This window comes from Elaeis guineensis, chromosome 2, assembly GCF_000442705.2.
Source record: "Elaeis guineensis isolate ETL-2024a chromosome 2, EG11, whole genome shotgun sequence".
NCBI lineage: Eukaryota > Viridiplantae > Streptophyta > Magnoliopsida > Arecales > Arecaceae > Elaeis > Elaeis guineensis.
In genome coordinates, this window is record NC_025994.2 from 100,168,010 (window position 1) to 100,181,657 (window position 13,648).

A 13,648-nucleotide genomic window follows, 5' to 3' on the forward strand; every position below is an offset into this window, starting at 1 on the left:
GAGCTCATGACTGGCTGATCCACATATAAGCATGTGAGGGCTGTCCCAAGTATAAGCTTCTGACGGACTGTCTCAAGGATAAGCTCCTAACAGACTGTTCCACATGACAAGGCTAGTCCAAACCATATCTCTTATTTTTATTTTCATGAAATTATAATACTTTGACTTCTTTAAGCAATTTTACTTTGCAGTGTGATCAAGATAAATATATCATATCCATATAATCATGCAATAAATCACTGATACATATATATTGACATAATATATTCATGTTCAAAAATCATATAAGCAAATAACGATGTCTCAATACAGCAAATTCATCGATCTCAAATTCAACAAAGCAAAATCAATGATACAAGACCAATAGTAAAATAATATATATAATGGTGATCATGTACAGGGATTCTTATCTTTATCAGTGATTGATCCAAATTCAGAATTCGATGAGCTCCTCAATCTATGAATCCAAAATCAAGATATTTTACTCCATATCTTCTTGTACAATAATTACATCTCTATGTGATTAGGGTTAAATATAAAAATCATAATATAAAGAAATTACGAATGAATGATCCTAATATAAATCCAGAACCTCTCCTAGGATTAATCAAAATTGAGATTTCTTTAAATATCTGGATCCTCCACTGATCCATAAGACTTTTAGAGAGAAAAAATTCATGAAGAGAGAGAAGATTTTAGAGAAAAAAATTTTAGAGAGAGAAAATAAAGAAAAAAAGTGGAGAGAGAATCTTCATATCCTTCAGATGAGGTAATCATGATCAAGATCATCAGAGATCATATCAGGGTGACTCAATATGGATTAACCATGATCGATGTTATAAATTTCGAATAAAGATCGAACTAGGATCCAACCTACTGCACGAATTTTGAAGCAATTTCAGATCGTCTTATTTTTATCTCAAATTTATCCTAAGATCCATGATGCAATTAGAGAGAGAGACTAGAAAGATCCTAGAGAGAGAAATTTTAGAGAGAAAGAATCTAGAGAGAGAAATTGGAGAGAGAAAGTAGAGAGAGGAGAGAGGAAAGAGAGAGAAAGGAGGGTGAGGAGAGAGAAAAAAATTTTTCATTCTTTTTTTTTCTATTTTTCTTTTTTTTTTCTCTTTTTCTTTTCTTTTTCTCTTTCTTTTTTTTTCTTTTCTTCTTCTTTCTTTCTTTTTCTTTTCTCCTTTCTCTTCCCGACAGAATAGAGGATGGACCAAGGAGAACTCGGTGGCTTGGCTCCGATGAGGGGCGACGGCTTGGTCGGATGTTCGGCAGTGACGGTCGACGACGATGAGGCAAGGGATGGCCGGCGGTAAGGTTCGACCGGCAAGAAATCAAGAAAAATCGAAAAAATAGAGTACCACCTTTTTTTTTTATTTTTTGATCATTGGTCGGTCACCGATGGCCAATACCTTCAGAAAAGAGAGATAAAGGGATGAGGATCCTATCCTATGGGTGAGACGTCGCAACCGACGACGTCGGTTGTCGGAAAAGAAAGGAAGGTGATCCGACCGAACAGGGGTTCACCCTTTTCATGAATTTTCTGGCGATCTCGATGGCCGGTGAGGGTTTAAAGCCATGGGGAGAAAGGAAAGAGGGAGAGGAAGAAGGGTCGGAGCCTTACTTGAGCTTCGATGGCATCTTCGACCTTCGATTTTTGACAAACACAATAATGGGAGGCCGCAGCTTCAATAGAGAAAAGAGGAGAGATCAAGCTTGAAGATCACCAGTGGAGAGACTTAAGGGAGGGGGAGACTTATTTATAGAGAGCCCTAGGGCCCCGATGGTCTTAGGACTTCCATTCCGCTTGGGATTCATTGGAGAAGAAGACTCCTATCGGGAGTCTTCTTCCCGTTCTTTTTCTTTTTATATATATATATATGGGCTTTGATGGTTTGGGCTTGGTTCAGGGCCCAAATGGATTGGATATTATAATATTTAAATTATTTTTTTAATCTATAAAAAATTTTACGATCAAATTTTTGGTAGTAAAATTTTTTAATATTTTACAGTCGAAAAGTCGATCGCAAATGTATTTTGCAATCGAATATAATTTTTTTTATTTTTCTCTGAATATGATATAATTTTAGAATTTAAAATCCATCTTCACCATTTATTATCTAAATAATTATCGTTAGAGTATCATCACAAAAGATCACCTCGATCTAGTAGCCCTAGCTATATCGATCAATAAAATTCGATTTCAATGGTCACAAACGATCATGTGATGATCTGATAGATAAAGACAACCGATAGATCTAAAAATTTACAACGATGATCTTGATGATATTTATAGCATACTATCAAAATTTTACTTCAATCGAATATCATTATTATGGTTAATTTAGTATGTAATGATTTAGACTGTTAAATAAAAAATAAGTGATCAAAAGTCCAAATGGTGTTTGATTATAAGGCGATTTTTTAGATAAATGATCTTTGCTACTACTTTGATCATTTAAACGGTGATGATTGTAAAATTCAAACCGTGCATATATGAACCATTGATGTTAAGCAGATCTTATAATTACTTAAAGACTTTAAGAATGAGTATCAAGAGATAGATAGTTTTGGATATATTGTTGGATTTGTTTTTTTCTCGAGAAAATGATAGCGCTATAAGTTTTACCACCTTGGTTAGTTTATGTGAACTTTTCTCTACTGATGGTGTGCATAAATGTCATTGATATGTTTCAAAAAATGGCTATTACATCTATCCATCTGGAAGTTAACAGTAGAGAGGATTCTAAATTTATTCCCTCCAAACTTTTTTATGCCAAAATGAAATATTATGGCATATCAATCTCAAACACGAGCACATTAGTAGGCAAGCATAGTTTATATGACCCAAGTATCGATTTAAATCGTATCTTGTTCTCTTGCTAACTAGGTCAGTATCCAGTGGACTCTTGGAGGCATGAAAGAGAAGCCACTTCCAACTCAAAACTGATGGTGAATTTTTTTTAGATTTATAACTGAACAGCTGGCATTAAGGAGTTATGCAACTACATGCATAACCAATCAAGTGATTGAATCCATTTAGCTGAACTGCTCTTGGATGCCACGGGACTCAAACAAATAGTAAGGATTGATGCCACCAAAAAAATCAAGATCGAGGAAAGTTCAATCAACTATAAAGTAGATTAAACTAAGTAATAAGTCTCCTCCCCAACATGATTGTTTGATGCATTAGAATTACCACATTGTGATTGATCAGAACTCATGCAATAAAAATATATAGATGGGAAATACACGGAGCAACATGCCATCTTCTGGGCATGGAGTCTTATTTGCGAAGATGTGCCCTGCCACTGACTTGTACTGACTAAATGCTTGGAACCAAAGTATATGTCATATACTTTAAAGCATATCGATGCTAATGGGTGTTTTGATTTGTGCCTGATACACATTTTCTTTGGCACTGACACAACCATTTGTTAACCTCTAATTCCTTTATTTATTTAGTGAAGAGCTTATACTACAAGCCTAGTCAGCTCAAAAAGGAGTGCAGATCAGATGAATGCCATGTACTGCAGAGCCAACGAAAGAATGCCCGCCGCCTTTTGTCTACGAATGATTTATCTAAAAGCTTGAACTGATTTAACACTCCTTTATTTGCTAGGTGGGTAGTGCAAAATAAAATTAGATTGTACGATGATTAAATAAGGAAACTATAGATTTCTTAGTCATACATCGTTTTTCTCTTCTTTCAAAGAAGTGGGTGGGAGGGAGAAAATATTCGTTGCAATGGTGATACCACGTCAAATTTGTCACAACATAATAAGAATGCCTGCATTTTATTGAATACCATATGTTTAATCGATTCTCATGAATAATGCCCCACATTAACCACTGATTCTCAGCTTTTGATTGGGTTGTGATCCAAATTTGATGTGGTATCACCATTGCAACAAATATCTTCTCGATAGAAGGGAAGAAAAATAAGCGGGAGGAAGGAAAAGGAGAAGATATTCGTTGCAACGTTGATACCATATGGCAAAGTTGTCACAACCCAATCAAAAGCTGAGAATCAATGGCTAGTGTGGGGCATCATTCACGGAAATCGGTGAAATATACGACACTCGATGATATGCAGGCATTTTCATTTGATTGTGATAAGTTTGAAGTGGTATCACCGTTGCAAGCCTCCTCCACCTTTAATTAACATTATCTATAATCAAGAAAACGTCAATGATGTATGATCATCTCAGATGACGAGTCCATGAACTTCATAAACAAATGTGCATATGTGGCTTGATTGTTGATGTGATACACTAAAACTGAGAAATTCTGAAATAAATGCATTGGAAATAAATAGATAAGGAGATCTTGAACGTTGTCTTCAACAAGAGGTACATCCGGTGGTTGCCAGCTGGCTTGTGTATCTAACATCTTTATAACTCATGCTTGGAAAGTGGTGAGTTGGAAAATTTATATCTAACATATCTGGATAACAAGAGATATCCATGAACTTTATGCCACTAAATTGATAATACAACCACTATAGAACATTACACCCTCATATAAACATCCATCTTAAGGATCATAACAGCTATAAGCTCTACTTTAACACGTTGCATATTATTGACATGCTCAGCAGAGATTCATGTGCCCTTTGTAGCTTGACACTTACTGATAGAAATCCAGAGATTGATCAAGTGCATCTTCGTATTCAGTGGATGACAAATGATAACGAATTTGGCTCTGATCTTCCGTGAGAAGCTGAAGAGCCCTAGGAAGTGGCTGCATGCTCACCTCCAGGACTCCCTCTAGGATCTGCACCACCTGTCCCATTGTTGGCCTGTGACTTTCAGAGTCTTGAATGCACCAGCGAGCAACTCTACAGACTCTGGTTAGCTCTTCAGTGTCAGCAACACCATTCAATCTATGGTCCAATAAGCTAAATATACCGCCTTTCAGTAATCTTTCTTGCAGCCCACGAAGGATAAAAGATGTTGCTACCATCCACGGAGTGCGTTGTGTTTCGCTTGCCTGATACCAGTTCAAAGAGCATCATCCCAAAGCTGTAGACATCAACCTTGGAGGTGATTGGCAGGCCTGACAGCCACTCGGGTCCGAGATAGCCAACAGTTCCCCTCATGGTTGTTAATACCCTGCTGAAGTCACGACCGACGAGCTTCGCCATACCAAAGTCTGCAACTTTGGCGCAGAAGTCCCTGTCTAGAAGTATGTTATCTGCCTTGTTTTAGCAAAGGAACTATTGGTATCGGTGTCGTTGTATATGTGAGCCCTAAAGGATGTGCATCTTGCTTGGCCAATTGTATGCGCACCTGTTTAAAATAGCTAATTGATCAGAAGAATAATATAAAAGAAATACATCTTTTTTTGAAACTTTAAATGTTAATCCAAAATTGTTAGATATAATATTTTTCATTCTTGATTTTCATGAAATTTTACAGCTCCTTTTTTTAAGGAAAAAATATTTCTAATTAAACTGCAAGCAGTTGGAAAAGGCCAGATAATTATAATTATGAAAGAAATTTTATAGTTAGTTCAGACAAAAAATAAAACTAAATTTTATGATTAGTTATTTCTCTTTTTTTTTTTTTTTTACATATTTTCTTACAACTTGAACAAGCAAGTGCAAAAGTAAAAGTTGAAATAAATGGTTGATTTCTTTATCAATCAGCTATCCACCAACCCTTGTGACATTGAATCACAATGCAATTTCTTTTTCTTTTCTTTTTTTTTTTTAATGCAGTGAAATATGGAACTACAACAAAATAATATTGTTTCTGGGGCAGGGAAGTACACAACCACTCCCAACCTGGGGACAGAGGGCCAACCAATCACAAGCATAACCTTTTTTGACCAAAAAAAATGTAAAGGACAAGAAACTCTTTGCTGCGTGGTTGCAGTTGAGCTCCCATTCGTTCATTGAAGCTGGTTCGAAACCAGGGGTGCATTTGCAAATATTATCCGAGCTTTTCTGGTCGCAGATACCAAAAGTGCCACATAAAGAGTAGACATCACATTGAGGCACGGGTTGAGAAGAGATTGACTGCCACTCTTGGGTGCTGTCCAGCCAATACCATTGTGTTAATAGCCCAGTTGGACCAATCATAGTATGAGTGATGAAAGAACTGTACAAGATGGTATACGTTCCATAAATCCGCTGCTCGTTGTCGATGAAGGTGAGGTTGAAGGGAGTGTTTTCGTTAGAAGCAGGGAGTGCAGGGAAGTACCGGCCATTCCAAATACCACTGCTCCAATAAATTTCAGAATTATTCCACAGCAATACATATTGCTTGGATCTATCAGGGTCCAGACTCAGAGTGAAAGGCCCGGGGGCAGGGTTCTCAGGAGTCTCCCAAGCAGTGGCACTCTGAAACTCCCCTGTGATCTTGTTAAATCCAATCCATCCTGCTGGCATGACTATGTCAGTCGGGTGATCAAAACTCTGCCAAATTGTAGTGTTCGACCCATTTCTTATAACAAGATTTCCGGTGTCATGAAGCACTGCAACCGTGGAATCAGAGGTTGATGGAGTTGAATTGGATGACCAAACTAGGATTTTGGAACTACTGAGAAGGACTAGTTTGCTATCTTCTGAGATTTTGAACTCGGCAGAAGAGGTGTTGGTGATGGGTGTTGCTCTGTTCGCCACCCAGATTACAGTTTGGACTGAAATTTTGTTGTACCAGATGCCTACGTAGTAGTTACGAGAGTTACGTGGCGTGAAGAACCCCAGCACAAAGTTGCCTCCTTTGGACACTATGGTCTGGTTTTCAGAGAGTGACTGGCCTGAAGAGATGTTATCAGTTGCTGCACAGTGTTGGATGCTGAGGGAAGAGAGGAGAAAGAAGAGAAGAAGAGAGAGAGAGAGAGGAACATGGCCTCATCTTAGTATCCATAGGGGCAGAAGCATGCAGCGAAAGCCAGCCTGCCTATGTAAATGCATATGAATAAGAGGAAGTGGCTGCGGCTTTTTATAGGTTATTTTAATGTCAGTCAAATTTCAATTTATTAAACGGGTGGATTAAATTTTTTTTCCTGGCGGGTTGATTCTTTGTCTACTTTGAAATGTTCTATGTCACGTCCTTTTTTTTTTTTTTGGTCCCCTCCCGCTCTTTTCAATGTTTTCCAGTTATACCATTACACTTGGTCAAAGAATCAGTTTATGCAACCATCGTTCTATTTATAATTTTAGGGTTCATGAGAAGATTAACTAAGGGATTTATGGTTAGACCGATCATGGAAAGAATTATGATCGGACCGTCATCGCCTGCCACGTCTTCGAAGTATGCCATGTAGTAAGTGCGTGTGGTGTACTTCGGAGACGTGGCAGGTGATGACGGTCCGACTATAATCCCTTCTATGGTCGGTCCGATCATAGAAGTTTTATTCAACAAACACATGATAAACCGAGTCAAAACCCCTTTCTACGCCACTGATAGAAAGTTTCTACCCAAACAACATGAACGAACAAATGAAGTCCAAGTAATTAACAACATGAACGAACAAATGAAGTCCAAGTAATTAACATTGGAAAAAGATAGTGAAACACTGTCAAGCACAGTGAATGATCAACATCTAGTTGTTTTGAAGGATTAATACCCTCTTCAAGTCCACGTCGAAACTTCCTATGGAAAAAATCAATAGGTGCTTTCACTAGTCATACCATTATACTTGGTCAAAGAATCAGTTTATGGAATGATCATTAATTTACCCATCAACCAAGCCTTCTCTCTCGTGATGGACGGCCTAGACATGGGAGGATTTAAGTCATTTATAATTTTAGGAATCATGATGAGAGGATTCACTGATGAAAAATTAACCCAAATGACATGCAAGAACAAAGGAAAGAAGTCCAATTAATGTTGGAAAAGGATAGTGCAAATCCGTGCCTCTCACTGATGGAAAATTAACCCAAATGACATGCAAGAACAATGGAAAGAAGTCCAATTAATGTTGGAAAAGGATAGTGCAAAACCGTCAAGCACGGTGATTCATCAACACCTAGTTGTTATGAAGGATTAATACCCTTTTCAAGTCTATGTCGAAGCTTCCTATGGAAAAAAAAATCAATAGCTGCTTTCACTGGTCATACCATTACACTTGGTCAAAGGATCAGTATGCAATGATCATTTTAGCCTCCAAGCAAGGCGCCCTTCTCTCTCGTGATGGATGGCTTATACATGGGAGGATTTAAATCATTTACAATTTTAGGAATCATGAGAAGATTCACTGACGGAAAGTTAACCCAAATGACATGCAAGAACAAATGAATGGTCCAAATAATGTTGGAAAAAGATAGTGCAAAACCAGTAATGTTTGTCAAAAAAATAAAAATTGTTGCCCAGTCTAGCAACCAGGGGGGGGGGGCGCGCGGGGGTTGAATTAGGTTCTTAAAATTTTCTTAAATTTGCAAAGAATATGTGCACCAATTTTAGGTATTTTTGAATGTGAAGGTGGATGTAAATAGCAACACAAACAAGTATGCAACGGAATAAAGTAAAGAAAACAAGAACAAGTACAATCACTACAAACACAAAGATTTATAGTGGTTCGGTGCCAAACCCTGCACCTACGTCTACTCTCCAAACTCCCTACTTGGGTATTCCACTGTAATCTCAAAAGATTATAGTCGGATTATTTTTCAGGCTCACAATCCACAACTTAGTTGGTTTTTTTAAGGCTCACCAATTGAAACCTTACAAGATACATTTTTTCTTGGGCTCACAATCAACCCATACCAATCCATTTTTGGGTACGAATTAAACCTTTTCCTAGTTTTGGACCTTACCCTCAAAACTAGACAAAAGAACAAAAGCAATAGAGAATGAAAGCAATAGAACAATAAAAGTCACAAATGGAGCAAGATATTCAATAAAAACAAGGAATAAAGAAGAAGACACTTGGAATGGGCTCTTCAATCCGGTGTAGACTTGTTTCAAAGCTTGAAGAAGAGCTTGGAGATGAATAGCACAACTTCTCATTGATTGCTCTGAAAAAGTCTAAGTGATATAGCTCAAGAATGGCTCACGAATAGTCTTTTTTTTTAAAAAAAAAACTGCTTTTCCCTCAATTTTCTGCTTTTTGGAGTCTTCCCACCTTTTCTTAAAAACTTTCTCTCTTTGGAAGTGATCAAACATTCACAAAAATGCTTGCTGATGTGTACTATCCATTTTGGAATATTGGAGCATGAAAAGGTGGCAAAAAATTATCAGAAAATGGTTAAAAATTCAGAGAAAACCGACTCCCAACAGAAAGAAGGGCAGAGGGGGCGTCCGTTTCTATTTTGCACAGAACGGACATCCCTCCTGGCATCCCTTTTCCCCTGGGCACAATAAGGTGTGTCCCATGTGGCGTCCCTTATTGCCCAGAGCGAAAAATGCTCTCTGTTTGGCATTGTCAGCCCATAGGGGTTGCCCCTAGTGGCGTCCCTTTTGTGCTAGCACAGAAAGGAGCATCCCATGTGGCATCCCTTTTTGGCATACCAAATGTTTTAGTCCCTTTTTATAAAAGGAACGCCCTAAGGGGCTTCTCTTTTGTTTCAAGAGTTGAAATATGAGTTCGGAGCCTCGATTTTTTACACTTTCTCATTCCAAACTTGCTGAGGGATCCTCTAAGAGATTGATCATCCTTTTTCTTGAATTGAGGACTTTGATACACTTCCGAACAAGCTTCAACTTGGGACTCTTTCTTAAGGATTTTTGACATTCAAGTTTAGATCACTTTGATTCTTCCTGAAACACACCTTAAATTCAAAGTAATCATTAGTAACCCTCTCAAATGGCTTATTATCATTAAAATCAAACTTTGGATCAACAATCTTTCCTTTTTTGATGATGACAAAATATTTGAGTTTAAATAAAATAACATCTAAAGTGATTAAGAAATATGATATATGATATATTCAGAGCATAAATATTAATAAGAAGTATGCCAATTCAATTTTTTAGAGCAAATCATCAGATGCAAGATAATTTATCAGAAACATAAATTTCATCAAAAAGCATAAGCTCCCCCTCAATGCATGAAACAACAACAATTCAAGTTTGCATGACTCAAATATAGTTTTGTTTTGCACATTTCCCCATATCTCAAATATATACAATTTCAAAAACATAAACATTATGCCATCCTATCTCTCTATCTCTCCAATTTTCTTCTATCTAGGTATTATCTCCCCTTTTTTGACATCACCAAAAAGAAGGACAACAAAGGATACTACTTAAACAAGAATACCATAAGATACATCCAAATACAAGAGAGAAAAAACTTGATATTCATTCATTTCAATAAAGTCATAAATACATCTAAATACTTATAAGATACATAGGGTCAGAGATACATCCATCATCAAGTACAATACATCTAACATCAAGGTTTACACAAAGATATAAAAAAAAAGATCACAAGTCCAGTACATCAAAGATCAAACACACAAAGAACAACACAACACTAATTTTCTTTCGAAGAGGAAGAAGAGATCTGTAAATGAGTCAAGAAGCCAAAAAAAGAAAAATCGCCATATTGACTCCTAGTCCTGCCAGAAGGTCCAACACGAGCGGAGGAACCAGAGGCTTTGGAGGAAAACAGATGCACAGGCTCGAAAACAGTGGAAGTAGGATATCCAGAAGGTTGATAGGAAGGTTGGGATATCCTAGGAGCGATCTGGGCAAGGTGAGCTCTAATAGCCTCAAGCTGAGAAGAGATCTGCTCCAGTGCCTCTCTGGATGAAGTACTTGAGCCTTGCAACTGATCTGATATCTGCCGCATAGTTGAACTAAGCATACCACGTGGTCTGCCTACCTCTACAGTCAAATCTATCAGCTAAGTGATAACCTCAACTGCAACCTCTCTCCAGCTGAAAAAGCCTGCTGATAACAATGTTCTGGGTATGATGAAGATTTGCAATCATTGACGCCTGATCCTGAAGTAACTGCATGACTGAAGAAATGTGAGGCTGCATGTGGTGGCTGACTGGGTGTTTGGGTCACTCTCATAGAATCCTGAAACTGTCTGCAAAGTGTCTGATATTGATCATTGTCTAGCCCAAAAGACAGAGAGGATGAGCCTGGGTGTCTTTCTCCCCTTTCTCATATGCCGGCACATGCTGAGGGGCTCAAGTAACAAGCTCTCATAAATGCACAAAGAGATCGAGGAATGCATGGGCAAATGGTCACCTAATAAATAGATGAATAGAAGCCTCGGAATAGGAACAATATAAAGGGTGTTTGACACTTACCCTCCATCCCTTCCTTACTACGATTTCTCTTGTATCTAACTTGTTTGTGTGGGAGAGCCATGTTGCGGCCAACTCCCTGTCGCCTGTCGCTGGTGATAAGCACTTGCAAAACAACGTCCTCACAGATCGGAGTTGTGTTCAGCGAGGATCCTCCGATGCTTAAGTCAGAGAGAAAATTAGTAAACAGTAGATTTGAATATCAAGAGTAGCAAAGCTCTGGCTCAGAAGTATCTTTTCGATACTATTCACTTACCCTCCTTTTATAGATGATTCTGATGTAACCATCAAGCACGTGGTCTCACTTTTTATGGTGCTAAATTATCGGGCCATAATTGTAGAGTTAGTGGATTGTTAATTTTTACTAATTATCGTGACACGTAGTCGATAATCATTCATAACGGTTACAGTATGTTGAGCAGATTGGCCGACTATATATCGGTAATACTGATACATCGGTAGAACGTTCGAGTGACCATTGACTAGTAACTTTGATATGTCGATAGTCTTAGGTCAGAGGTTGATCAAGTTATTTACTTGTTGATCGATAGTTGCTGACTGTACGTCGGTCAATCGATTGTGAGTAGGTACGATATGTTTAGTCGACCGATGTAGAGTCGGAGTTGGTGAAATACATTCAGTTGGCATTTGATCATAGAGTCAGAGTCGGCCGTCGTAGAGTCAGAGTCGGCCGTTGTAGAGTCAGAGTCAGGGGTCGATTGATTTGCCCCAACAGTTGCCCCCCACTCCCAAGTCCAAAGTGATCCGATATTTATATCATCACGTGGTCTGTTATGTTGGATGAAGGGAGTCATTATGCATCAAATCGAGCCCCGACTTGACTGCTAGTCTATTTGGAGTATGAGAGTCGGCTGTTTTGTCATTTCGATAGCTGCAAAACTATCACTAAACTGTCATGTTGATGGGACAATTGTATCGGATGTTCGTATCGGACGTCGTTTCAGGAAGATGACTCGATGTCAGAAGATATGTTTCTGACAAGTAGATTTCATCCATGTGTCATTAGGCCGATAAGTAGATTTCATCCATGTGACAGTAGATTTCAGCATCGGATGATACGATTCTGGCAAATAGATTCTGACATTAGGCCAAAGCTGTTCACGTGGATGATGGTGAGGTGGCATGATCAGAAGTAGGTGCATCGAATCATTCGATCTACGATCGGTCTGGATGTTGCCACATGTCATCATCTGATAAGATTTTGATTTGATCGCTTTTATCTTGGTCGTTGAGGGATCCTATATATATAGGGTCGCTTTCGACCAAGCCTTTACATTTTATCTTCATCTCTGCTGTAGAAACTTGGTCAGAAGATCTCCCAGCGCCAGAAGACCTTCCTTCACCTTTTTGTTTTTAGCTTTCAGGTTAAGTCTTTTGTCTTTCTTGAGACTTCCCTTCACACTGGGGTGATTCAATGATTGACCCCAATGAAAACAGTCAGGTGGAGGTCGATGATCGGAAAGACTTTCTCTGGTTGAAAGACATGGCAGTGCCTTTGTATTGATCGTAGCTATGCAGTCGAAGGCAAGAGTATCGGGCGACGATATTTATCAGCATACTGTCAAGAAGAGGGGAGCATCCGAAGTTGGACCTTTTCAATTGAAGAAGAATTGGGCAACTGCTTCATTTGCACCAGAGAAATCCGACTTACCATCGACGTCAGTTTTTGAGTCAGTTTTGGTGCTGTCGGCTCAGACAGTGCTCCCTGAGGTACCATCCATTGAAGGCGGGACGGTCGAAGACTATTATTGGATTTTAGATACATTCCACTCCTATCTTACTTGCAGCGAGTGAACGAGCTACCATTATATGCTCTATATCCTTGTCTTAGCCATGTAGCCAATGATGCTAATGACAGTAGATGAAAAATTTGAAGCCCTTCTCTGTTCCTGTATGAGTGGGTCAGGCTGTTGATGTGGTTGGCCAGGTGAGGTGGTCGGAAAGTTATATCCAGATCTTGACTTGAGCAGCATCATCCCTCTTGCTTCCAAAGGTGGAGTTACTGAAGAAGTCGCACTGACTGCAGACAGTACTGACAACATCAGAAGTTGTTCAAATCGTCGATGCTACATCAGAGCAAAGAGATGGAGATGACGACTGGTGATCGGTATAATTTTTTATTTTCTTTTTGTAATCAAACTATTTTGTAATCAGACTTCAGTCCAATTTTGCAATGAATGAAAAGAATATTTTTTTAAGTACAAACTCTTTTTTTTGTATGTCTATAATGTTATAGAGTAACCATTTAATTACCGAACCTCAATTGACGAACCAAACATTCGATAGTAGTTGTAGGATCATCTATTAGTCTCATATTCGTTTGACATACTTTAAGTATTAGGATAAACGGTAATAAGCCATACCCTCCATCCGACCTTAGTCGGATCAGTACGTCAGGTTATTTGATAA

The 13,648-nt window shown here is 38.5% G+C and overlaps 1 protein-coding gene across 1 annotated transcript; it reads right to left on the reverse strand.

The window, feature by feature from the left end:
- Positions 1-4,635: 4,635 nt before the first annotated feature.
- LOC109505917 (G-type lectin S-receptor-like serine/threonine-protein kinase At2g19130) lies at positions 4,636-10,752 on the reverse strand. Its single transcript, XM_073251228.1, has 4 exons — positions 10,524-10,752; positions 5,780-6,792; positions 5,045-5,206; positions 4,636-4,998 (listed from the first exon to the last, which is right to left on the reverse strand). The coding sequence occupies exons 1-4, from the start codon at positions 10,750-10,752 to the stop codon at positions 4,636-4,638; spliced, it is 1,767 nt and encodes a 588-aa protein (XP_073107329.1).
- Positions 10,753-13,648: the final 2,896 nt, after the last annotated feature.